Source organism: Aplysia californica, unplaced genomic scaffold (genome assembly GCF_000002075.1).
Source record: "Aplysia californica isolate F4 #8 unplaced genomic scaffold, AplCal3.0 scaffold00038, whole genome shotgun sequence".
Classification (NCBI taxonomy): domain Eukaryota; kingdom Metazoa; phylum Mollusca; class Gastropoda; order Aplysiida; family Aplysiidae; genus Aplysia; species Aplysia californica.
Window position 1 is genome coordinate 475443 of NW_004797308.1, and position 27721 is coordinate 503163.

The 27721-nt window shown below is 37.8% G+C and overlaps 2 protein-coding genes across 3 annotated transcripts; one reads left to right on the top strand and one right to left on the bottom strand.

Moving 5' to 3' along the window:
- Positions 1 to 395: 395 nt before the first annotated feature.
- On the bottom strand, positions 396 to 10000 carry LOC101854623 (glycerate kinase). 2 transcript variants are annotated; one of them, XM_005091945.3, is made up of 5 exons: positions 9746 to 10000; positions 4208 to 4731; positions 3037 to 3188; positions 1964 to 2139; positions 396 to 1462 (listed from the first exon to the last, which is right to left on the bottom strand). In XM_005091945.3, exons 2-5 carry the CDS (start codon positions 4711 to 4713, stop codon positions 515 to 517), a joined length of 1782 nt encoding a protein of 593 aa, XP_005092002.1. In that variant the 5' UTR covers positions 4714 to 4731; positions 9746 to 10000; the 3' UTR covers positions 396 to 514. The 2 variants fall into 2 exon arrangements, with proteins under 2 accessions (XP_005092002.1, XP_005092003.1); XM_005091946.3 differs by having other exon boundaries at positions 9697 to 10000.
- A 2079-nt stretch (positions 10001 to 12079) lies between these two features.
- On the top strand, positions 12080 to 26602 carry LOC101855000 (glycerate kinase). Its single transcript, XM_005091948.3, has 5 exons — positions 12080 to 12177; positions 15894 to 16487; positions 17080 to 17231; positions 19648 to 19823; positions 21555 to 26602. Exons 2-5 carry the CDS (start codon positions 15988 to 15990, stop codon positions 22521 to 22523), a joined length of 1797 nt encoding a protein of 598 aa, XP_005092005.1. The 5' UTR covers positions 12080 to 12177; positions 15894 to 15987; the 3' UTR covers positions 22524 to 26602.
- Positions 26603 to 27721: the final 1119 nt, after the last annotated feature.

The window sequence follows — 27721 nt, forward strand, 5'->3', positions numbered from 1 at the left end:
ATTCAACGCCATTGTTTTTATAACCAAAGTCAAGAAATCCTTTATAAAACAGTCACGTGTCGTCATATTATCGGACAAAGTGACCCCCACTTCATAAGGGAGGCCACTAGAATATCAAGGCAATAAGATGATTGCGTCCTTTCCTCCCTATGCACAGGTTCATGTAAAAGCATGCTTCATATAAACACACACTAAGGAGTCCTCCCGAGCACTGTGCGTTTAGGCGGAGACTACTGTATTAGATTGCACCATAATCAAAAACAATGAAATGGTCTCACAACAGTATATCATATATATATATATATATATATATATATATATATATATATATATACGCTGTCACACACAAAACCAAAAAAAGCATTAACTATTCTAGGGGGCCAACCACTTTCTCATTTCTACAAGGCTTCTCCAGTCATTTATATAAATTTCAAATTCACAGAATTCAGGAAATTTCTAGAAAAGTATCACGCCTACAGTCAAATTTCTACTTCACTCGCATTTTTCTTCATACCTACTCTCTTGACCTTCGCACCAGCAAGATCATCATGTCCATAACGTTAGTGCCGGTTTTGTTCGTTCTCACCAAATTCCGGCCCTCGTTGATCTTGCTAAAGAAGGAAAATGTGTCATTGTTAGCCAGGTACTCCTGCATGTCATATTCATCTTCCTTCACATGATCAAGGAAATCTAGGTCCACTACTGCCCCGGCAACTTGGGTCAGGCCGTCGTAACCATTTGAGTCACAACACAGCACGCACATGTTTGTTTCCGTGACGCTTAGTTTGTCCCGTCGAAAATCCTCGTGCATTTGTACTGCCGCAGCCAAAGCTGTCTCCAGATTTTTTCCACCCACACCAGAACCTTTGACATCTACAGTTGTGTCTCCACCCACGATAATGCAGATGTCTTTGCTGAAATTGCTGCCTCTATCAACCTGTGACACGATATCATTTACTGACTTTTTATCAATGCCACCAGCAACTAGTTTCAACTCCAACATTGCTAACTCTGAATTTGGTTCTAAGGAAGCCTTTCTATCAAAACAGATCATAATGAACTTCACCAGAGTGGCACAGAGCGCACCAACCTCTTGGGCTTCACCTGTGAGAATTTTACTCAAAATCAAAGGAAGATAACCCATCTCAGATGCCTTTCGAGCAGCCTCCTCACAGGCAAGAGAGTTATTGCCCACTATGATATTTTGGACATTGCTGCACAAGGCCTCCTCTTCCGCACTCCTAAATCTTGGGCCATGAATTTCCTGGGCTTGGTCAATTTGCTGCTGTTTGGCTTCCCTCTCCAGATACTTTTTGACACTCTCGGGGACTTGAGGTATCAGCCCAAGCCGCTGTATAATCTGCAGGCTGTGGATGGGGGTGGGCTCAGCCAGGCAGGTGGGGCCACTGGCAATCAGATCGATGGGATCACCGACCATAGACGAAAGGATCAAGGTTACAACCTGAAAAAGTACAATGCAGTTCGCTTTCAGAATAAAATACATACATATCATGTATCTTCTTGAAGGCATGGTTCTTCAAACTTTTAAAAGATCAAGACCAACTTTAACTCTCTCAAATAATAACACACAAAAACACACACACTCTGCCAATTAACTTTAAAATTCAAATTTATCAGCCCAGTCCAGATAATTAGGATTTGTCTTAATTAACCTGTGTTAAATATAAAGAGACAAAAAATACACTAGCCCACTTGAAACAAAATGCAAGGCTTTCCTATCCATATGAAAAGTACAATTACCAGTAAAATACAGTTGAAATGGTCCAAGACGCCATGCAAGGGGGGGTGGGGGGCCTGTAGGATGTGGTTGTTTGTACAGGTGATTGTCTTGAATAGATGGCCGTTAGAGCAGGTTCAACTGCATTTTGATAAAATATGAGGACAAAAAAAGCCTGCATTCTGTCAATAGCCTTAAGATGTACAATCTTTTTTTTTCTTTTACCTTAGCTGGCTGAGCCGCCATTGCCAGGCCTCCACCTTTGAGAATCTCTAAGTTCTTGAGGACTGTATTCAGCTCCTGCATACTGGCACCCTCTTGGTTGAGCAGTCGACTTACAGTATGCAAATCCTGCAAAGTCATCGGTGGCTTAGGGAGAGGGCACAATGCTGAACCACCTCCTAGGAAGCAGAAAGAGAAAAAAAAATTGAAACCATGTATCTTCCTCATCTTTGTGTTCCACTGCTAGACCTCAGGGGTAGTCGACTGCTGGTTTTGTAACCTGCAGAGCAACTGATTTTTACATATTTTTCATTTTCCTTTCTTTGAAGGGCACCTTGCCCCCAGGCAGTCACATTCCGATTAAAAGTGTCTCCAAATTGTTTTGGGTGGCAGCATCAAACATCTGATTTCTATTGTCTTGGAACCAAAACAACAGTATGACTACAAGGGGTATTGGTGAATATGTAGAATAGCTGAAGAAATTATTAAGAGTGACAGATAAAAATCCTAGTAACGGTAAGTCTTACATTTTGACCTTGGAAGCAACACATAACCCTTTGATTCAATCTATGGAAATCTGAACATACTCCAATTCTATGGGTCTCATAGGCTCTGGAAGAATTGAATATTAACTTTAAGAGAAGCAACAACATTTCAGCATAATTCTTCTACCTCCATCATAAAGTAATTCAGTTTATTTTCCTAGAAAGTTTTAGAGCTCAACTTATATGAGTACACAGCTGTTTTGCACAAATGTATGAGTATACATTCAGCCCAGTTGGTATTACTCTGGACTAGTGGAGGCAATCAATCATGTTTCGATACCCCAAATGGGGCATTCTTACACATTAAATTTGGGTAGCCTATTTCGAGAAATAAAGTTCATGATTCTCCATCCACTAGGCAGAAGCACATGTTCAGTCTGGGGCTATTACTCTTGAGTAATCTTACTATAACAACGTGCAATGAACCAATCAAAGACTATTTTTAATATTTGTCAATCCTTAACAGACTTAAAAGTACTGTAACAAAATTGAAACTATGATAACAGATAATTTTCATTTACATAGACTTACCAGAACAGAGGACAATGAGTAGGTCTTTCTCCGAGAGACGAGTTACAAGACTGAGTATGGCTTTGCTGGCATTCAGAGCTGCCTCATCCACTTCATTATTCTCTGCTCCCTCAAAGACAGTTATTTTCGAATTTGCTCTCAGCATCATTTCACTGTAAAACAAATCAGACATTTGATTTTAATCATATTATACATACTTTTGGTCAATTCTATGTTGTGATGGAATACACAGATTTAGTCTGTGGTACACTGCTTTAAGAAAAAACACAACAGACTATGAATGGAATTCAGTTGAATGAATAGAGGAAGGAATGTATCACTGACCTAATGCAAAGACCGTAAACACAATATTGAGAGGGAGAGGAAATAGGACTGAAAAGTGGTCGTAAGGGTGTAAAAGCCGTTTCTGTATATTTCATAGCTGTGACTAAAAAGAAATTTTACATCATGTGTCAAAAAAGAACACAGTGTGCACTTTACAACATCAAGGATCCAAAATCTGTTTCATATAAAATTCTAAAAGTTTAATTCACCACTTTGAATGATCTTCTCAGCATCTTCATTTTAAAAAAATTAATTAGAACTACTCAGCACAGATTTACTTTACTTACTTTTGGGCATAGGGATGAGTTTTGTGCAATTTTCAGGACAATTCAGAGTACTGGAACTGGAAGAGTTTAAACCTCTAGATACATGTTCAACTTTTGTCAAAACAGACAGTCATTTAATTAAACTTTCTAAACAAGATGAGAACAAGAATCAATTCAAAGCTGCTTTACCCACATCACATTACTGAGTCTTAGCAACTTGATTTTGTCACTTAAATAAAAAGACAAGACCTTTAAATTGAGAGTTTCTTATGAAATAATGACCACTGACTGGTCATGAAGGTGGGTATTTCATTGACAGCAAATTTTGATATATATTACATTCAGATGACAAAAAACTTGACTAAAGAAATAAATATGGGTGAAGGTCTACAAATATTGCCTATCCAGCAAGTGGTAAAGAGTTTGGACAAGGGAATAGAGATCAGATAGGGGAATGAAATACTGATAAGGCCTTGAGGCAGAAATTAGGATTTTGGGTGGAGGAGGAAAAAGAAACCAAAGCTGGCTCTATCCACACTGAGGAGAATCAAGAAGCAGCTTATCAATCAGAAGCAGCTGACCTGTCACCAGTTTTCCGCATCTCTTCCTGCAATCCGCTGGGGACGCTGACAACTCCAGAGACAATGTGCTCTCCTAGCATATTCTCCACTGCCCGTGCCATGCCCAGAACTGAACTGCCCATGCCCACTACAAACACATTACGCTTCAGTCTGAATGTCTGATCTTTAACATGAAGAACTGAAGAACCAGGTTGATATTTCAACACATTCCAAATCATTTGTTTGGGATGAACAGCCTTAATTCCACTCTTAAAGATTTCTGTTGCATCACTTTTTAAATTGATACTGCCACTGTCTTCTTCTAATTTTACAGCTTCATAATTTCTGACAGTACTAAAAGACAACTGTCTGTAGCCCCTCAATGACACAGCCTTATCAATAAAGTTGACGATACTTCTTTTGTTCCTAAAACTAGAATACATTCTAAACATTACACAGGGATGTCGCCTAAGAGCAGTAAATTCTCTGCAGAGGCAGGGCGTCAAGTTTTTGAAGCTCATCATCATTCCAATGTTGACTCAAATCTGAAATTCATGTTTAAAAAAATATATATTAAAAAATTATTTCATCATCTTCCTTCCAACTTTTCACTTTTAATGTGAAATATTACAGTAGTCTCCACATGATATAAGATCCCAATGCATACAAGCAAGGAAAATGTAGGATCTTCGGCCAGTAGATCTTACCCGAATTATCAGAGGGATGAATCTACAGTGACTCATGTTCAGGCTCACAATCAGTACAATGACATCCCCTGACTTTTTAAATGAACTGAAGTGACCACTGGCCCTGGGTTGGCTTATTACTTATGGAGAGCCATCAATTTTCACAATCTTCTTTAGTTAATGAGGTATATTTGAGAACGAGGAAGAAGAAGAAATGAGGTATGCATTTTTCACATTCGATTGAGAGTCTCAGAATCCAGGTCGATCCTATTCCTATTGCTCCTCCCCTTAACCTGTCCAAAATATAGCTTTCTATATGATCTCTGACACAGTTCCCCACTCATGTTGTAATATATATCAATGTTTGTGTTATGACTGCACCTATCAAAATTCAAAGAACAAAAGCCAGGCTCACAGCCGCCAAAATGTGATGGCCACATAAGGCAAAGACGATTGGACATTCACCGAGTATGAACACCCGTCTGTCTATTAAAAACAGGCGTAGAGCTGAAACACATGTGCCATGGTCAAAGGGAAAAAAAGCAGCAATGAGTTCACAGTCTTGAAGATGTAATCCTGTCTGATGTGACCTTGTACACCCTACCCACCTAGCATGAGATATGTAAGTTCATATATTCATATATATATATTATGACCCTTTGCCAATAGGTGGGGTTTTCTTCATATATACCTTACAAAACCCTTTCCTATTCCAATAAAAATGGTGCTACAGCTTTGAAAATTGTATATGTTGTGCTTAATATGATGTTTCAGCTATGGGAGCATAGAAATAGCAGTCGGGCCTTCAGAGGAAATCTTACAATTATTTTTAGTTCTGAAATCTACGTATTTTTAAAAATGCAAAACGTGACGCGTCGAGTTCGTACTTTTTCTGTCGTCAAGTTCAACAATGAAATAATTGCTGAGAAACTCGTCCTTCTACACTTTTACTACTATAACTACATTATTTGTGGTGCTATATCAGGAATAATGATATATCTATAGCAGTTTTTTCTTTGTGAGCCTACTAGATTTTCATTTTCGAGCATAACTCTTGTAGTCATTTCATAAGGCAACTTCGATTCCCAATGACTTTATTTCTATTGGCCATTTTGGGGCCATGGAACGAGCATAATATCGTTCAATGTTTACTCTCTACCCTGACTGATTCCGAGGCTGTGACCGTACGTAATTTTGCAGAAAATGAAAATCCTGCGACGCCTCATGCTCTGTCGTCATTTGTTATGTTCGAAAGAACCAATCAGAAAACGAGAAGTAATAGGGGTGGAGGAACGTGCATTGTTCCTGTCGATCCATTCAAAGCCTATTATTGTGCGAGGTAAGACGGCGAGAAGAATAACGATGAACGAGACGAATTCATTTAAGTTTTCTTATGTCCTCATCAAATCTAAACATGTTATGTTAGGAAATTTAAACCAAGTAATAGTTAACATCACACTGCGTTCCAATGGTCAAGTAGTGGTAGATCTACATGCAACCACGCATGCTTGGCTAGATGTCAATGAGACGTGAAAATTTGATGTAAATTGATGATATGTCCCAAAATAGCCACAAACTTGTAAGATTTAAAAAACGATCGTCACTTTCAACAGACCCTTCAGAAATATATATGGTTTGTGACAGTCAAAATCGTTCTCAACACACAAAAAAATGGTAAAATAGTGCTGAAAAATAGTCTAAAATGGGTTTGGACCTTTTCTATAAATTTATCGGAGGCCTTTTCTTCCAGGCAACTCAGCCAGCTTTTTTACTCTCAACTTCCATTTTTGTTTCCAATTTTGTGTATAAATATCTATGGAGTTAAGCCGGGACCACTTCTCCCGAAGAGTGCCGGCAAATAGAATATCATGTGATAGATTGGTTTGACCATGTCCTATAATCTTAAAACTTCTTCTTCATGTTACAAGTAACGGATTCAAAACGCGAGTTGCCGCCATGCGAGAGGCGCGTGATCGCTAGGCGGCATGTGTCAAACTAAATAGGCCACCGATGACTTCACTGCGGGTTTTCCCTATACCAGTTTGTTGCTTTACTGTGTTTTAGAAGGGGTGATCGGTCGCAGTAAAAACGATGTCACGCAAATATTAGTCTTTAAGATTCAAAGTAATAAAGACATCTAAAAAGTTATGGCAGCATTAGATTCTGCACTAAAAATTACATGAAGATACCAAGTTTCATTTATTTACTCAAATTCATTACTGACTTACAAACAGTTTTCCCTCAAAATACCTCAAGACATGTCCCACCTTTTGGCGATATTTTCCTCTATGAAAGTCCCTCAAAATTTTGTATACAAAAATCCCAATAACTTTTTTATTGATCAATGGATTTTTAAAATTAAAAACCACAGTTCTTATAATTTACTCTATTTTCATTTAAGCCTGTTTTTAAGCAATTTGGATAAAAATTTAATTTTTCATTGTCATTGCTGGTCAAAGGGAAGGAGGGATGGGAATTTCAAGCATCACAAGCAGACATTGTTGGAAAGTCATTAATCCACTATTTCTCCGTACAGTAGTCCCCACCTAAACGCACGCCATACAAAAACACACTCCGCTCAAACGCACACTTTCATCATCTGACGGGTTTTTTACTATAGAATTTAGACGTACAAACGCACGGTCACTCCCTCTAAACGCACGCTCCGATCCGCGAAACACGGCGACAATTTAAGTTTGGCAAGGGGAAATTTCCACTACAACCTGCACAGCCTGCATAAGACAAGCCTAGAATTTTTTAGAAAACCGGATATTTGGTGAGAGTACCCCTCACGCCGTACAAAGAGAGTGATGGACAGCGTTTACACACCATACTTTCCACTGACACACAGGTCTCGGTCTTGGGCTGGTCGGTTAAATGTGTGTGTGTGTGTTTGGGGGGGGGGGGGAGGACTGAAAGGTTTTTTGATTGGTCACTGGAAATGTATATCTGATAGAAGGTTTTTGACTGGTGTTTGAGTTTGAGTGACTGCGTGCAATGAAGCAATGTTTAGTTACATCAAGGCCTGATGCGCGACATGCGTAAATGCCGTAAAACATTAGACAGGCCTCTATTGGATTAAAGATTAGCCAAATAAGCCTAATAAGCTGCGCTCGAAGAACTTATAATGTGCTTGTTCAATGAATCACAAGAGAAAATGTTTCTCGAGGATGATTCTGCATGAATTTACGGTCGGAGGTGGTCGCTTGGAAAGCCACGAGGCTGGTCCGTCGTCGCTATGACTATCACCAACAGTTTCCTCTTAGGCTTTCTGTTCCCGACGTTTATAGAGCGTATTCATAGGTACCAGAAACTAAATTTTCAAAGTAGCTGTATGCCAAATTTATCTGTTCCATTTGAAAGGCCTATATCCACTGAGCATTTTGGTACCATTCTTTAACCTCTCAGTCAATTTTTAAGAAAATGGCAGTTGTTTAAAATTTGATCAAATTTGTTTTAAAAGTCAGTCACTGGCTGCAACCCCATGTTTGACAGACAATAAAAGAGTACCAAGTGCACTAAACATCTCCACATTAACAGAGTACAATCACTATAACAAATATATGGAGCCTAATTTTTTTCAAGACTGTGGGATCATTACAAATCAGTATTTTATCACTTCAAACACAATGATCTGTCATTATTTCGACAAAAACACAGAGCGTTGACCCGGCCAGTGCCGCATCGGCCCCCGCGGCGAGCGAGTCAGCTTATACTATAGTATAGTGTACCCCGCGTGTGGGGTCACATGATGCTTTCCGAGTCTCGCGGAAGGATTGATGTTAAATAATTCCAAGTTGATTACTTTATTCAGTATTTTTTTACTTTCCCTCCCGTCTCACACTCAGCTACCAATTGTCTATTTTGTACTAAATATTGATGCGCTGAACACGAATATCAACTTCATTTCCGTTGCAAATTAATAGTTTGTGAAATATTTGATTTTTTTTAACCGAGATAGACATGACATGCTTTGGACCAATCGGGGGGTTCCAGGAGGGCCTGCCCCACTGGGGTAAAAGAAAATCTGGGGGGTTACAGGGAGGCATGCCCCCCTGTTTTTACCCATAGTTTGATATTTTACAGTTAGATTTGAAATTGTCTTGAAAATAATTGCTTTGCGACAGTTTTAGTGGCTTTATGTGTGATCTGCAGCAAACAGTACAGCAGTTTGACCCCTGAAACAGTGCATCTGTGTGCGGGAGGGAAAGTAAAAATTTACCCTTTATTCTAATAGAAAACAAACTAATCTTTTCATTAATTTAATACCTTTTTTAAACCGGTATTTAACATATTTTGTGTAAAAAAGTGATCTTTAAACATTTTGACAGCATTTTTAAAATCTTTCTATTTAAACGCCAAAGCCCAAATATATACCACGGGAAAGCCCGTTTAGAGCTCTACAGTTCTCCGCCAATGAAAAGACGGTATTTAATCATCGCTAATCATCGCTCGTTCCGCGAAGGATTTGAATGCACGTGTGTCAATTTTTGAACCGGCCGACCACGCATTCCGGCCGCGAGGGGCTTTGCTTTCCTCGGCGATTCTCCAGCTCCTAATAATTGGACCTCACTGTAACTTCATGCATGTGTTTTTTGTTTCCGATTGTGTACATAGACTAGATCTAGATATCTAATCTAGATCTAGTCTAGATATCTAGATCTAAATCTAAATTACTAAATCTTCTAATAAAATAGATTCTAGATAGACCTCTAATTATTATGTATAAATTTCTAAGGAATTAGGCCGGGACAACTTCTCGAGAAGAATGCCCATTTGCCTTGCACAATTCAATAAAAGAAAGAAAACAGATTCTAGGCCTACTTGTGTAAAAATTGTCCCAAGATTTTGTGACAGTAACAGCTTTTCTCACCTCAGTCAGAGAAAGGTAGGAAGGCTGGCTAATTTTGGCAATTTCGGGGGTGTATGAAAAAAATGAATACCAGTCGACCACTCCAAACTCAATGACACTTTCACCGGTTTCCTGTTGGAGCAATGAAGTGACCATTATTTCCAGAGACACTTGTTTGAGTCTACAAAGCACAAAGTCACAAAGGAAGTAAAATTCAGCGCAGGAAAGAAAGCGTCGTAATGTTATGTTGTTGAGGGCAAAATAATCCGAACACGTTCATTGCTGCATTGCACTATAGTTCCAGCAGTAAACACTTTTTACAGCATTTGATAAAATGCATTATCAATAATAATCATTCATTTCTTCACTAAATTATATTTTAACTATTTGGAGTAGTCAGAAAAAGTTGCTTCATCGTATATATTTCTGTCTGCCATATAAGTATTTTATTTTGTCGAAACACCAATGTAATAAATTAAAGAACCAATTATGAACCTCGTCGAGAAGTAACATTTCGAAAAAATATTTTCATGACACGAAACGCACCAATTTGGCAGCGACCTAGATGCTATGCAAAGGGAGGCGAATCGTAGCACTTTAGAAAAACACAGGAAATGTAGGCAGGCAAACAGACAGTTCTTTGGTGTAGATTGACTACGAAACAGATTTTAAAGCACTTTCCCAGAAAACTTCACCAAAAATAAAGCAAATCTGAAAGAGGCTTGGGTTTTCTTTTTTTTTAATACTAAATTTGATCAAGCTATAAACTGATCTAAACTTTATAAAAGGATGAGAATTTTAACGCCTATTAGATTATTATGAAAAATTTGATAATGTTTTGGTGACATGATGACGATGGTGAAAATGATGAATTTATTTTTTAAAATTATTATTATTATTATTATTATTATTATTATTATTATTATTATTATTATTATTATTATTATTATTATTATTATTAGGCTCTTACAATATTATCATTTCTCTTGTAATTATCATCAGCCTATCATATATAATATGATTCATTATTACTGAAGTCCTAACCATATACGATGCAGAAACCAGGACAAGGTACCAAAGCCATGCCAAGAAAAAGCTTTGATTATTATTATGTGAAAGGCCTCACTGGAGCCTAGGATTCTTAATGGCATCAAAGAGCAGGATGAAATACCAGACATGCAGGACCTTTATAAGCTCTTAAAAGGGCAAATGTCGAGAGTGCTGTTTTTAAGCTCAAATAAAGGACTCAGCTTTGCTGGGCTTGCCATGTCCCGTAAGAATGCTTGATTTCAGAATCGCAAAGGCAGTATAGGCCTACGTAATTCTTCTATGAGCTGCCCTCACGAAAGCATAGAAACTAGCTTACCAAAAAGTGCTACAACTAAGACACCATTGGAAAGATATGACTGAAGGACTTCATTATGGAGAGCAGCAAACACAGTCTAGGCATGAGGCATCACTAATACGGGCTTTAAAAGAAATAGTTTGTCGGGCTTCACGAATAAGAAATGCTGAAACCAATGCGAGCTAGATTAATGTATTATATAGAAGCATGTCTCTGACAGCCAAGGGATGATTCTAGATTCTGTGTAGATAAAATGGCCATTATTAAGTACATAACCTAACGTGCTACACCAAGAGAGGATTTTTTTAAAGATCTAGGTTAAATCATCTGAGCCCTAACACCATAGAGGGGTATACAGAAGAAAAATATTGCAGATCATTAAAACAGACTATATATATGGAGTTGTGTATTATTGTGCATACCCGTTCAAGTATACCTTAGTGCCTGGCTTTGAACATAAAAAAATTGTAAGGCTTTAAAGAAAGTTGTCGTCTTTTCTTTCATAGTATCATTGCTGGTACGACTATTTAAAAAAACAAACATTTATTAAAAATTAAATATTGGGGGGGGGGGGGAGGCTTTTGTTAGTTTGGAAATAGCCTAGGTCTGTCGTTATAAGACCTATATATGCCTACACTGCGGTAGAAATAAATGAAAACATCTGTAGTTAAAAAATGAAACAGGGACATATATGCTGTTATAGTTATAATGTCCACTGCAGTATAAGGCCGTATTATAAATTGAAACCAAAGAACAAAAAGCAAAAGCTGAAATCGATCTAACTGTTATATCAACAGTGAATTTCAAAGACATTTTTAAAAAATCATCTGTGACCATTCAACTTAGTATGTAACAATGATACATGACCTCCCTGACTACTTTAACCCGCAAGTCTTCCCGATTCTCTTACTTTGCTCCATTTTGAGATTTCCCAGTCCACTAATATTGGAAATCTTTTGTAATTTATATATCGATGGATACTGGTTGCAAGTTCGCCTTGACCCCAAGTTGACCCAAACGAACGGTACAACTGAGAGCGAACAAAACACGAGCTGCTGGACTGCTGGCAAGTCGCAGAAAGCACACCATAGGCCTAGATTCTAATTGCGTATGTAAACATTTTATTTTTTAATTACTAAATTAGCATAGGGCTACTGTTCGAACTACTGCAGTCAACAAGATCTTAATCTCTAGATCTAGACTCTAATCTAGATCTAGATCTAGATTCTATATCTAGATCTAGATCTAGATGTAGATCTAGATTCTAGATCTAGATCTAGCAGCCATCGTTTCTACATGATGATATTGTTTCTGCCTGAATTGTGGAAGCTTTCTCAGTTTTTTTATAAACCTCCAAGGATTTGACTCCTTTTTTTATGACGTCTTATTCCGATCAACATTGGGTAGATCTATAGATCTAAATCTAGATGATCTAGATCTAGATCTAGAAAAATCGGTGCTTTTTCGGTAGTTCCCACCCCCCTTATTTGAGCCTGACCTACATCTAGATCTAGATCTATACATGTTTGATTCGCGGTGAGCTAAGTTATCAAACCTAACAACTGCAAAACATTAAATTATGGTAAAATTCAGGGGGGCATGCCCCCCCTGAAACCCCCCTTCCTATTTTTATTAGGTCAGGGGGGCAACCCCCCCTGAAATCCCCCTACTCTTGTGGCCCAAACCCGTGAATAAAATTGCGGGGTGGGAACTACCGAAAAAGCGCCGAAAAATCTAGGCCTAGATCTAGATTAGATTTTAGATCTAACAATTGTTTCTGACATTGTTTGCACAAAAGTAGACACGTCTTATTCATCTCTCATAATCATAATCATCTGAGTTAGAATTTGAGCAAGTTTAAGTTTAAGTCGAAAGACGCTTGGGCTTGGATAACAATAACAAGACGGTGCAGCTCGAACTTTAAGCTAGGCCTAGAGAACGTATACAAGCTGTCTACTGTCTACATTCTCTAAGTCTAATGTTCAGTGCTTCCAAGCGTGGCATCGAATCCCGGTCCCGAAAGTGTTTTTTTTTCCTTCTCCTGAGCTTAAAATTTAAAAAAAAAAAAATTTGACTCACAGACCAAGGAAAGCCACTACTGAACTTTAACCAGGCCTAAATTGGTAAAAGGAAAAGTAGGCTATACTAAGGCCTACTTTGTACAGAGCTCCTCTTGGGGACAAAACCAGAATGTGCATGCTTCATCACTACGTAAAAAAAACAACTACAAAGCAACAAGATATAATTAGATCTATGGGAACAATTTGTTGGTCAGTGGAGAAGAGGACAACAACAACAAAAAAACAAAGAAAAAAAACACGTCCGGGACCGGGATCGAACCCACGCTAAAAAAATAATGGTTTGACTTCAAGCGCAGATGCACTGTCACTTCGGCCATCAGAACTTCCGATAACGATGTGCAGATTAAGCTTGATATTTTACACAAGGCGACACGGTGTTTTATTTAGCACTGGTGCTAATCGCAACGCAGCGTTTTATTTAGCACTGGTGCTAATGGCAATGCGATGTTGCAAATAGACACTTCCTAAGTTTATAAGCCTCCTTGATATCTAGTCGGCCTATGTTTGTATTGTCAGTATTGAGCGACAGCAGAACTTCTGGAAGAGCTAGCAGCGTAGGTCGCAGTCAAACAAAACAAACATAATTATGGTGTGTCCCTGTTAGATTGACTGTAGTTTCCCGGGGTAGGCCTAGCAAATAAATAAGTCACAAAATATGTATTCTAATGATTTTGCTGGTGAATTTTTAAATACAAAATGATAGATCTGGATTCAAGTTAGTAAAGCTAGCAGTGTTGAATTACAGAAAACGATAGAATCTAGATAATCTAGATCTAGTTATCAGGAAAATCAGATTATTGAATCATACTGTATTTCGCGAATTCAACAAATCTGCTGCGTTACTTTCACGTTTTCATCATTGCAGAATTGTGTCAGCTGTTTCAGGGATGCTGTATGAGACAGCACTTAATTTCGTTTTAAAGGATCATGAATGTACATATGACATTACACCCCTTTCATCGTTTGCCCTCATCCTTAGTGAGCTTTCTAATAGTTCCAAGGCCTCTGTTGCTTTTTTTTATTTAGTATGATAATATATAGGCCTATACAGTACAGCTTATTTAGCATATATCGCATGCCCACTATCTTAAGTCTGAACATAGCTTGGCATGTCCGGACGAACTGTCTCAAAATCTTGTCTGTTGGCTTCCAAGTAATTTTCCTCACAAAATGCGAACATTATATCATTTCTGCAAGAAAACTAATGAATGCTACATACTGTGGTGAATGTTGCTGAGGGTTGATTGAACCAGGGAGACAATATAAGTGTGCCAGACGTTTTTGCATAAAATGATACAATTGGCTTATAAATAAATAGTGGTAAAAGAGTCCTTCTTGCTGTTTTACATATTGAGTCATTAATTGTGATTGCAGTACCTTGGTTTGTGTATAGGAGCAGTTTCGCAATGAAACACAACATTCAATTCTTGGTTTTTTTTGGAAAATGAAGATTTCTGTTCTTCACATATTTATTGAATTAACTTTTAGAGTGATCAGTAAACATGATATAGGCCTCAGGATTAGTTGATATTTGCTGAATTATGAAATCTATGTTGGACTGTCTCTCTCTCTCTCTCCTTTTCTTTCTCTCTCCTTTTTTCTCTCTCTCCTTTTCTCTCTCTCACACTCTCGTGGGGGTAGCAGCGCAATTATTGTAACTCTGATTTTTCAAATTTTACGTCAGGAATTTCAATTTAAAAGGTGTTTTATCAAAATAATCACGCAACTTTGAAGTTTTTACAAGGCATGCGGTCCTTCTTAGTGCCATGGAATATTTTTTAAAAAATTATTTTCACCAAAACCCCGAATTGCAATACTTAAACTTCTACTGTACGATATGAGGAGTGGATGGTAAAAACGAGCAGGGTCTCGAATTGGAAATTGTTATGACAAATATTTAAAGAGTAGACTCGAATAACTTCGTTAAAGTTTGACTGTTGTTGTACTATTTTTGTTAGCTGAATGGGAAATAAAACAGAAAAACAAACCAACCGTCGAGTCTACCATAGAATTAATTTCTCATGTTTTCCATTTTATGACCAAGCCGGTTTTAGACTTCTCATCTTTTATAATTTAGCATTATATTAATGTGCTCTGCTTATGGTTTAAGTACTTTTGAAAATGTGCCAATGTTTTTTTTTTCCTCCTTGAATTTCTGTTTTGGGCAGGATTAACTGGATATTTTGTTAAGAAGTATATTGATTGCGTTTGAGTTTCCACACTGATAAAAGGGCAGTTGTCTAAGAAACCAACCCAGGGCTGCTGTGTGTGAAAAGGTAATTGAATAAGTTTGTAGCTTGTAAGTATGTGGATATTATTATGGAAGCCCTTCATGTAACTGAAAAAAAAAATTCACATTAATGTGATTGTGTCTTTGATATCTACCATATCATGCTTTTTAAAATCTTGAATTTAAATGCATAGTTTATTTTTACACATAATTTTTAATAGTCTCCTGTCATATTTACTTTGCTCTTTGTTTTGTGTTACAGTTTCAATTTTAGGGTAAGAAATAGTAAAGAAAATAGTTTTGTTTCAAATGTCAAATATGAGTGATTTACTAGGGGTTTTTTTGTTTTTACTGAGTGTGAACCAAGTCAGAGTGAGTTCTGTTTGTTTTCGAAAAAAAAGTCTAAGTACTTTTTACTAAATTCTTTAGTGAAAACTCGTGAAATGAAGAATCTCCTCAAAAATTTTTATTTTCATTTACTTTAATAATATGATACTATTTTCTGTTCCTCAGTTACAATTCTTGAGATAAAAGGAGCGGGGAAAAGGCAACAGGAGATCCTCATTACAAGATAAACTAGAGGTACATCAGCCTGATAGTGACAGCCATGTCGATTGTACAGCACCTGAGAATGTTGAGCCCCTTCAGTGTCTCGGGAGCTCGGTTTATTTCAACCCACGCCGTGCACCTGATGCAACAAATAGCGAGACGCAAAAACGTGTTGCCTTATTGTGCGGTGGGCATTTTCAAGAGAAATGTGTCTTATTCTCGCTCTCTATGGTATGAGACATCTGTTGTAGAGGATACTGAGCGACAGGCACATGCTAATTTGAAATCAGATGCCGAGAAAATGTTCAAATACAGCATCAAGTCGGTGCACCCACAGCAGATGATAGAGGGTGTGCTTCACTTCAACCGCGCTACCTCCGTTTTGCGTGTGCAGCAGGAGACGTACCACCTGCATCGAAATGTGTTTGTGGTGGGCATGGGGAAAGCTGTGCTGGGAATGGCCAAAGCTGTGGAGGATGTGCTTGGGGACCACATAGTCACTGGCATCATCAGTATCCCAAGGGGCTTGCAGGAGGAGATGATCCACACCAACAACAGGTATGGAACCTAGGTGTCTATCAAGAAATATCATACTATTTTCTCTCTAGTGGTGATTATAAAGGGGTCCTCTTGATAGAATAGATCAATTATAATTGCAAAAGAAATCTGTTGTGTGAATTTGAGTGGATGCAGATAGAAAGCCTTAATTCTTTGGATCTTTTCCCAATCAAAGAGTTGACTGTTTGCTGTATGTTTTAGGGGATTTTTTTTACAGATGTGTGTAGTCGTTAAACTCTTATCTTTTGTGTTGTCCTCTCTTTTAGGTCATGTTTGCAGAACCTGTCTTGTCAGTGAGCCCTTTATTAGATAACTTTTTTAGGAGATTATTTTTAGAAAATAATTTTTAAAAATTTTCGATAAAGTGAAAAGCAGTAGAATATATTTTTAAGAACCTTGTTTTGATACGGTAATACCATCTCTAATATTTCTAAATCTTTTGTCCACATGTCATGACAAAGTTGTATAGTGTTTTGAGGCTGTGTCTTTGTCAATTCTAGTTGTGTGTCCAAAATGTGTGAAAGTAGTTCAATTAACATTTTCTTTACTAAAGAAGTCTTGAGGCTTACAGTGCATTTTGTTTCTTCAACAGGGAGATGATGCTGTCTCCGAATACTAAGATTTTGGTGTATGAGGGTGCTGACAACAATGAAGTGGATGAAGCCTCTCACAATGCCAGCAAAGCCATTCTCAGCTTAGTGAACAAGCTCACGGAGAAGGACTTGCTTGTCGTTTTGTGCTCAGGTTATATTTCTTTTTGACTTATTTTAACGTCTTTTAGATCAAAATGTAAGAGGTTGCTCCATGGTTTTAACTAGCTCCATCCTCTTGTCTCCAAATTTTGTTCAGTTGAAAATGATTATATTTTCTGCTTTTCTGCCTTTATCAAAAACTAGTATTCTTGCATGAACCACTTCAGTTATTTCCTTTGAGGGTTTTTTTGGTTTTTGTCATACATAGTTTACTAAAACAATCCATTAATAATTGAAAGTCAGTTTTGAACAGGAGGTCCAAAGAATCGGACAAGAAACATGCCACAGGATTATTCAAAATTTTCAGTGGTGTACTGGAGCTTTGTAAAGAGAGAAATGGTGAACACCTGAAGCGTACAATTTTAATAGCTACCTTCTTCCCTGGGTGTATTTGGCAATATCAATTTTGCATAAATTTGTTGTTCAATGTTAAGATAGCCTCTATTTGAAATAGAACAAGATGGTTGATTTTTAAGAAGTTGCAGAGTTTTGCTGTATTTGATCTTTCATTCTAAAAACTGGTCTCACCATAAAGAGTATGACCAACTGATAATTTATTTTTTATTTAAAAGGCAATAGCTTGAGGAAAGTGAAGTGTAATTGTAATGTCTGCCTTTTCCGGAAAGGAAACAGAGATACTCAGTTAAAAACTTTATCACTTTGAAAGTGAACTCATGTCTCTTGTATGCAACAGAGAAGAGCTTTACCAATGTTGCACCATAGACACTGATGTGAATATGTAAAAAAAAACAACAACAAAGAACTCATAAAATGTTTTATGGTGTACATTGAGAAAATTAAAGAGTCTTGGATAGGATAAAAGGTTTTCAGTTAATTTTGTGTATCTGACACATATCCCTCCCTGAATCCCACATAATTGCTTTCCATTGGGTAAACTGGCCTTACAGTAGGCCTGTTCTCATTAACGGGAGGAGCTACCCTTGAGGACATTTTCTATGTTTGTTGCCCGAGATCAAATCTAAGTACACATATAAGTTAGACATAGTGAAATCTTTTGATACACAATTTTATTTTGGCATAGCTACAGCGGTTGCTATGGAAATGGCCACCATCTTGAAAATAAACAATGAATTTTAAATCCCTACGGCTTTCTTATTTACAGACCAAATTTGACCAAATTTGGTGATGGTATACCGAAACCAGACCCCATCAGAGTAACGGCTTGTTTTTTTTCAATAAGTGCAAAAGAAAAAAAATATGAGAATTTTCCCAAAGTATAAAAAACTTTTTCGAAATGTAGGTTGCATAATCACTTACTAATGGAAAAGTGTGATTTTATTTTGCAAATATCTTTCTGTTACATTGATTGCAGCCTTGTTATCTATGTTTCTTGAAAGTTTCATGTCAAAAAGATGAAAACTAAGGAAGGAGTAGGGAAAGAACTGCACCAAAAAAATTCATTTTTGCTAAAAACGACAATAATTGTGAAAATTCACTGTATTAATCCATCCTCATGTTTTCAAAGGCAATTTACTAGGAGAATAAAGACTTTCTCAATTGTATCCATGCTATTTTTGGACAAAAAACCGGGTTGATCTTAAAAAAATCAGCCTACATAAAATGTGCATAGCCTGACCCAAAATCTGCAAACTCAAGGGTCGCCCCTCCCCTTAAAAGAATTAGTTCCTGTGATTGTATAGATGCCATGTTTTAGTGTCTTTGTGGTAGTGCACATCTGCAATAAATGTACCTTACTGTTATTGTGAATGGCCCCATAGCTGTACAAAACCAAACTTGTAGGTAATTTTACTGAAGAACAAGTGCTGTGTTCTTGAAATAATTTACATTTCATTATGTGTAACCCCTTGACTGCTATGCACCTCACATGCTAAGGAAAATTTCAACTGGCGCGAGACACCACTTGTCACAATCTTTAATCAATGATTGTTCGCTTGTTATAAGAGACAGATCGTAAAACTATGTGAATAGAAAGAGAAACAAAGAGCCAAATTCATCCATTGACAAGACCTGCATAGAACAATCCATAAACCACAGATTTTAGCCGCCAAACAAAATATGTTTACACAGCACTGGGCGGTGGATTATCGAGTTGTATGAGATACATTTACAGGGTAGTCAAGGGGTTAAGGAGAGCTTTAATTTCATCAACATCGGTTTTCTCAGGAAGGAAGGGGATGATTCCAAAGTTTTATATTTTATAAGAACATCAGGGTAATTGTTCCTTTTTGTTAGTGTATACTGTAGCTCAAATGGTAAGGGACTGAATGTTATATGGCACGAGTCAAAATCCATTTCTGTGTCCAGTTTAATTGATTCTTTTGCCCTCATTTAGTCATCAATGGATGTTGATCAAAATGTGTTGTCTTTACAATTTCCAAAATTGTGTTGAAAAGGGCACAAATCACAAACTTAAATGTTCTCTACAGGTGGTGGGTCTACCCTGTGTCCATCCCCTCCCCCCGCCATCTCACTCCAGGAGCTACTCACTGTCACCCGACTTCTGGCTTGGAACGGGGCCACTGTTCAAGATATGAACACCATAAGGAAAAATCTGGAAATCCTTAAGGGAGGCGGACTTGCCCTGCAAGCTCGACCTGCTAAGGTAGGCTGGTTCGTTCTTTTGGTATGTAGGGGAACAATAACAAATGTCCTGGAAATGAAAGTCCATATTCTGTTTGTTGTTTGAGGTAGACGAATATAAAAATCCAAAGAGTAAACTTTATCAATGGGGAAAGAGCCAGTATATTCAGTTGAGGGATATCTGCTATCTGTCTCTTTGCAATACTTTGGAGTTAAGTTTGCCTGTTTTTCACAAAGATATTGAAACATATTTCCTTCTATCCCATAAACTATAAGTGCACTCTGTTTTAAGCTATGCATTGATTGTCACAAAAGCAAAATCAACACCTGTGAAATGAAATGCCGTAGAAAAACTTTAAACATCACAAGAGGAGACTGAATGAGAAATGAAACCATCAGAGAACACGTTGTCTCCACTCCCCACTCACAATACATAGACAAACACTGAAATAACTGGTTTGGGCAGCTAACAAGACTACCATCAGACAATACAACTGCGAGAGCATACAGGGAAAAATTTGGACGGAAACAGAGGAAGGGGCAGGCCCAGGAAAAGATGGCTATAAGGAGTCAGAGAAACATTAGTGAAAAACAATATAACCATGCAACAGGCGATACAACAAACAAGAGAAAGACGTTTGCATCTCCCCTTGATACCGCAAGGTTATACTGGCTAGTAAAAGTAAAGTAAGTTAAATGTCAAGATTTATTCATGATCTGTTGCCCTTTGTCATGCCTATGGACCCAAGCTCACGCCTGATCATGACTTCCATATTATTACTTTTCTGTTCTCTGAACGCATGTCTCAGCGTATTTACGGGTAGATGTAGTCAGTAGACAAATAACAGAAGTTTGGATGCTTTGTTTTTTGTTTTATTAGGGTGTCATACATAAGAAAGGGGATGAACAGTACAGTGTTTTTTTCTATGTGTATTTCCAATATTAAATTAATTTGCCTTATGAATGTGAGGTTGGTTGGTGTGTTTTTTTCATGGAATTTATAAAAAATAAGTGAAATTGTCCCTCTAAAATTATTTTGATAGTGTGAATCTATTGTTTCTCAGTGTTGAAGGCTGGGTATATGATCCAGTTAAAAAGTAAATATACAGTGTAGCACAGATAAGTCGAACACAGAAGACTCGAAATCACGTATCCATTGAACTGTGCGTGCGGTCCCGAGTTTTTTCTTCTTTGTCTTTATAAGATAACCTCAGAGGCTGGTCCCGATGAATTCAAGCTATTCGTGTTATTCTGTATGTGGGTTTTTCTGAGAGTAACTTAGAAGTCCCCATATTAAGCTGGCAGTTGCAGGGATATCATATTGAGCTTGACAGGCATGCTGATGTTTAAGTTTTCAGCCTGAATACAGACAACATACAACTTGTCCTTTTTTTCTAAATGTCCTCTATGCCCTGAATCATTTTGAGGAATTAAGACCTCTGTATTCACAATTACTAATTTTGTGTCTGGTTGGGTATTTCATCGCAACTAGAACAAAATTGCATCTCTGTAATTTAGATTCTTTGGTGTTGAATCTGAAAATAACCTTCTATTGTGGGTGGTTGGCATCTGCTCTAGTGTGGTTTGCTCCTTCTTTCCTATCAAACATCTATTGTTCTTATCTCTCCTCCTTGTGTTTTTTATGCATGTTAACATTCTTGTAACACCAGTAATCTTTGGCACTTAAATGACTTAATTGTATTGCAAGTGCGGTAAAACGCTTATTAAAACTAACAACTATCTTCTGTTGCAGGTTGTTTCCCTTATCTTGTCTTCTATCATTGGTGACCCTATTGACCTGATCGCCAGCGGACCCACCTACCCGACACAACCAACTCCGAGTCACTGCCTGGAGATACTGCAGCGTCTTAACCTTTTGAGCCGCACACCGGAAAGCGTTCGCAGATACCTGGAGAGAGAAGCAAAACAGCAGAACAGAACTACCCAAGACAAGCAAGTCACAATGTCAAACAATGGAACACCACAAGTTAGAGAAATATGGAAGGGCTTGCAGAATATTGTTGTAGGCAACAATTCTATTGCCTGTGAGGCGGCCGCAGAGAAAGCGGCACAGATGGGATATCGTCCGGTCATTCTGACAAAGTTTTTGGTTGGGGAGGCCAGAGAGGTGGGTAAGCTGTATGCCCGACTTGGTGAGTACATCATGATGTGCTTTGACCGGAAAGCTTCACAGCAACCAAATACAGAACTAACTCAGTTGGAGCTGGAGTTGGTGGCAGGTGGACTGAGGAAGCAATCAATAAACCACATTGCTGATGAAGTTGACACTGCACATAATCTGAACAAAGACATCTGTGTCATTGCTAGCGGGGAAACGGTAGTCCATGTGGAGGGCACCGGAACCGGCGGCAAGAACCAGGAGACGGCACTTGCAGCTGCCATACAGATGAAAGAAGCGTTTCGAGGTGAGGAGTGTTTCCAGTCAGAGACGGACATGTGTGTGCTGAGTTGTGACTCGGATGGCTATGATGGACAGAGTCCTGTGGCTGGTGCTGTGGTGGACCAGGACTTAGTGGACCGGACACTGGAAAGTGGACTCAGCATGGAGGCGTATTTGGCTAACAACGACAGCAATACGTTCTTCAGCACAGTGAACGAGGGCCAGAATTTGGTGTGGACAAACATAACTGGGACCAACGTAATGGACATGGTCATTTTGCTGGTGAGAAAACCATCGGACAGAAAGTTCAAGTGGAATTGAAATATATGCAAAAAGAAAAGAAAAAATACACATGTATGTGTACTCAAACTCTAATAATACAGAGGCCAATATAAACCAATGATGGGGAACTAGACAGAGAACCTCAAAAAAGTATGGTTGATTGTGCATTAATGCATTTCGATGGCTGGATTCAAAACTCCAACAAACAACAAATTGCATAATAATAGCATTTGTCGGAGTCTTGGATCAGCCATTGGTTCGAATTAAAGAAAATTCTGTGAACCAGTGGGGAAGAAGAAGACAAACAGATGGATAAAAAACAGCATAATGTTGTAGGTAACACTGTTGGTCGGAAAATACAAAGTAAATTGCAATAAAAACTTTGGAGTATATTTTTTGTACAAGGTATAGTATAGTATGTATATAAATCTGGAAGCAAATATTTTAATAATCTGCACTCACTTTGTGATTTTAAACTAATTCCTACCTCTGCTTGCTAATTATACTCAGAGATTTTAATGCAATTGTATTTGAAATTTTGTTTATCTCCTTTGATTATGTTCTTCTGATCTGTTGAAAGGAGTTTCTATTGATGTTTATCCTATTCATTCCTTCGCTTTATGGAGAAATTGAAGATGAAATTTGCATAAGCTTTCAGAAGCTTCTAACAATATTGTATTTATGCTTAGTTTAATGCATCCCTTTTTTGAGGAAGATTCTCGAAATTAAAGCTCAAATGATATATATGCTGATTTAATGTGTGAATGTTTCCTTTTTGGAACATACTCTTATGTCAATTTATATTTGAATTCATAAAATGTTGCTGTATTTTTGTGTCCTTTGTCTTTCAAAGCAATAGTGAAGTGCACAATCTGAGAAACTATTCTCGTAATCCCACATCGATAAGTAAATTCTATGCAGAGCTATGCTTGATATGTATAAATGCTTATTCTCACCCAGATTCGTTCTTTTACTGAAGCCGGGAAAGAGATTGTGGTCTGTGCTTCTTTTTGCTTGAGAATGTTGCCAACAATAAGAATAGATCCATATTTTCTGATGCTGTTTGGAAGGGAGAACCACACTCAGTGGTGGTGTCATTTTATGATTCAGAAAGTTAATATCCTTTACGATTATACTTTTCATACGTCACCACTCACTCTCTATCACAGACGTGGTCTCAGACCTCTGTGCTGCTCTACTCCTGGTATTTTTACACTTGTACAGATAGATAATGAATACAAAGGCTCATTAACATGGACTGTGACAACACACAAACTGTCAATGTTGCAGAAGAGAACACATTTGCACACCCTGTTACTTTCCAACATAGGCACACGTTTGTGCACTCTTCGATCCTTGATTGCCCTGTTACAATTTCTTTATCTCTCAATATCATCTGCAACACCATTAATTGTTGGCAGAAGACAGGAATTGTAACAGCACCTAGTGTATAAAAGCTGTAATGGAGTCGTATGATATATTATCACATGGCAAGTTTGCAGGGGAGTCTGGAAATGACTTGGTCTGTCATTAGCCCCTAAGCAGTGATTAAGTAATGTGCATGCCTAGCAGGGAAGCTCTGTCTAAGAATGAATAATTCAGTTCAAAGGCAGAGCGATGATACAGCATATTTCACGATTCTGAGAAAAATACGAAAAACTTTTGATGCTTGTTATAAAGATTAATCACTTAAGTGGTTTTACCACTTTGAAAGCTTCTATTTTGGAATCGGATGTATCATCCTACCTTTAACACAAGAAGGACATAAGCTAGACAAGACTAGTGTAACAGTCCAATAAAACTAAAGATTTTGTCAGATACGCCACTCTGCCTTGGGAGGGGAACATTTCATGGCTGTGTCATAACAAGGCTAAAGCCCCGGTTACACGTAACGATAAATTGTACAAAAACTGGACGATCTTGCGATCATATGATAAATCGTTAGGTGTAACCACAAAATTGTACAAATTTGGATGATTGAGCGATGGTTTGGAGACTTGGTTGAGAAATCAAGCGCTGCTTGATATTTTCAGTGCGATCAGTCAGATTCGAAGGAGACGCGCTGTGACGTAGGTTCACTTTGAAATTTGCTGCCGTTCAGAAATAAACTCAGGGCTCAAATGTTTAAAAAATATTTATTGGAGGTAGAAATGGATTTTATATTCGGAATCAGCTTCTCATAATGAAGCAAAGTTGTTCGCGAAGAACCTGATTTGGTGCGTTATTATGTATATTTTAGCAATTTCATTATTTAGTTTATTGTCAATGTTGAAGCTGTGCGTTGCACATCTGCAGTCAAATCAAAGCTTCTACTTCTACACACATCACTGTACAGTATGGCCACCTTTTTCTAAAGACACTGTTCTGCTATATCAAAATGCGCAGGGGAGGGGGGGGGGGCTCTCGTGATCTAGTGGTACAGTGTTCGACTTTCATTCATTAGGTCCAGAGCTCAAATTCACATAGAGTGCAGGCAAATCACGGTCATTGCAAAGAGACATGGTGGCTTATGACGAGGAATCTCATCGATTGAAAGAAACCTAGACAATAGATTGGAACGTGTAAACAAACAACATAGTTCAATAAAACGGACAGTTTTCTCATACGACGAATCTGATACAATTTATCATTGCGTGTAACCGGGGCTTTACTGTAACCAACAGGATATTTCTTTACTTCATACTTTGTGCATTTCACTATTTATTTGTTATCAGAAGATGAGCTCATTAAAACTTGATATTTGGGAAAGTATTTTTCATAGTTATTTAGTTTGGTTCATTCAGTGTTTAGTGTATACTCCAAAATGACCTTGCTATGAAAAACTTTGGTTTAGCAATATTGTTTTTTTTAGAATAAATCATCTTTGTTTTTGTATTACTGTAAATTTCGGGCTGTTGAGCACACCTGTATAAAAGCCACACCCACAAAATTGTTTTTTAATCTAAACTTTTTTTTCCTAAATAAAGCTGCACTGGTTTATAAGCCGCAGCAGAATATGCAACTCAAGTATGTCCATCACATTTATTTAGTGTCATCATTATCGTGTCGGCTGATTCAGCTGAAATCTTCTTCCTCAGTCTTGGAGTTGAACAGATCGAGTAGTGTCTGTTGGACTGCGTTTCTTAGGCGTATGCTAAAGTGTGGTGTTAAGGAAAATATGTCAACTTTTTTATGTTTTAGATGTATGGTACGAATAGACAAGGGAGGGACGCTCCTGCAATCAGGAAAATCCGCAAGTAAGCTGCATCATTGTTTAAGCCGCAGCAGGGTTTAAAGCTCAGGAAAAAAAGTCGCTGCTTATAGCAAGAGCTGTACAGTAACTTTTTCGTGCTTATTATATTATTTAACGTCAGTATTTAACATATGCTCAGGTCCAGTTGTGTTCAGAGTAAAGGTATTGATCAAAACCTTAAAGCAAAGAAGAGTTAACATTTATAGGGACTTTTGGTTTGTTTTGGGTTTTTAAATTTTTTTTTGTTGCCCATAGCTTTTTGTCTGCTTTTTCTCTTCTTGTTGTCATGCCCTTTTACATCCTTTTTTGTCACTCACTTCCTGTAGATTAGTTTAGAACTTTTGATGTGGCCTCCAACCTGGAAGGGACCAGCCATGTCCTCATATGTGTTCCTATGTTAGTTCGCAGGGGTAGTCAACTGCTGGTTCTTCAAACTGCAGTGCAACTGATTTTTACATATGTGACAGTTTTTTCTACTTCATAGGGCCCTTTGCTTTCAGGCAGCCACATTCCAATTTTGAAGGTACTCTATATTTTTTTATACTGACAAGAGTATTTTCAGTTTTCGTAGGAATTAATTTCGAATTTTGCTCGGATGGCTGCAGAGCCTACTCTAATGGATTTTAGGACCACCAAGGGATCTTTGACATGTGCAGCTTGCACACCAGACCTCTTGAGATTTTTTGCCCTAATCCAAGAAGGCTAGGTTTTTTTTTTATCTTACCCACCGTAAAATCAGGGGTATAGCTGAAAGACAGCTGTAAAAAGGAGCCTGGAGTAGCAGTAGAAGAGGCGGGAGTAAGAGCTGAGAGAAGCACAGAGGAGGCCAGGCGTGGGGGGAGATGGTGGAGATGAAGGGAAATAACAGAACTGGACAAGAAAGGAGGTAAAAGGAGAAAATTTAAGAGAAGAAAATTTTTGTTGATGCTGTCGGGTTTTGATCCTGGAAATGAGAGGCAAACATGGTACCTTTAAACCACGAGGGGCCCCAAACATGTCTTTCTTTGAAAGGCAAGTGCGATACACTCAGGGTAATAGTTCCCTTTGAAATCTTTCAGATCATCCTCATTTTTGTTTGCAAAAATAATTTGTAGCTATTGCTCTAGTATTTTATTGACTGCTAGTTATCACAGTTCATTATTTTATTTAATGTGATGTATCACAAGATATAGGGATGGGTGCAGAATTCACCTTTCTTGATTTTACGAATCTCTTCTATCTTCATTTTGTCTTGTTTCAGTTTAGTTGGTGTAGGGTGACATTTGAATTCACTGTCTTTCACAAATCTTGGCTACTGGCTTGTTTACCGACTGTTTTTCCCTGTTTCTTTTAGTGAAGAGCATAATGTCATCTTTTGTTTGCTGCATAACCTATTATAGAATTTGTAACGTTATAAGATTTTTAACATCTGTACAGCAGTGTGAGAAGTGGACTTCGCTCCCATGGATATATATTGACTGTGGTCGTGAGAAAGAGCCCATGACAAAGATGAACTCACTTTTTATACAACAAAAGACAGGTCACATGGTACAAAGGTAGATTTCTCCTAAAATGCTCTTGCAATTTTATATCCAGACTAAACCTTGTTCACTCCCATTTTTACATAAGTTCCTTACCAGTACACTATTTACGGTAGCCAGGAATCTTTGCTTTTGTTTTGGTTGCTGTGGTCAAGTGTAATTTTCTATTTTTTTATGGAGAGAGTTTTATTTCTGCTGTTGTTATGGCATGATTATGCCAGGGATGTCTACAGATGAATGACGTAATGTTAATGCCCAGGAGCAAAAAACGTTTCACCTTATTATTCTATGTTTTTGTTTATGTATTGATCATGATCATGTATAAAATGTAAAACCCTACTGGGTTTTTTGTTTCGTTAGTGCCTTGAGCTTGATATACAATGGGAAGATGCTACATTCATTAATATTATTATTATTATTATTGTTATTATTATCATCGTCATCATCATTTTCATGGTGCCCATTATCATCAGTATTATTACATT

Bases quoted from the DNA above. Each gene is read 5' to 3' on its own strand.
- LOC101854623 (XM_005091945.3), bottom strand. From the start codon at position 4,713: ATGATGATGAGCTTCAAAAACTTGACGCCCTGCCTCTGCAGAGAATTT. The intron at 3,189-4,207 runs GTCAGCTGCTTC...TTTGTTTTACAG, and splicing joins ATGCGGAAAACTGGTGACAG to TGAAATGATGCTGAGAGCAA. The intron at 2,140-3,036 runs GTAAGTCTATGT...TCTGCTTCCTAG, and splicing joins ACTCATTGTCCTCTGTTCTG to GAGGTGGTTCAGCATTGTGC.
- LOC101855000 (XM_005091948.3), top strand. From the start codon at position 15,988: ATGTCGATTGTACAGCACCTGAGAATGTTGAGCCCCTTCAGTGTCTCG. The intron at 17,232-19,647 runs GTTATATTTCTT...TGTTCTCTACAG, and splicing joins GCTTGTCGTTTTGTGCTCAG to GTGGTGGGTCTACCCTGTGT. The intron at 19,824-21,554 runs GTAGGCTGGTTC...CTTCTGTTGCAG, and splicing joins TGCAAGCTCGACCTGCTAAG to GTTGTTTCCCTTATCTTGTC.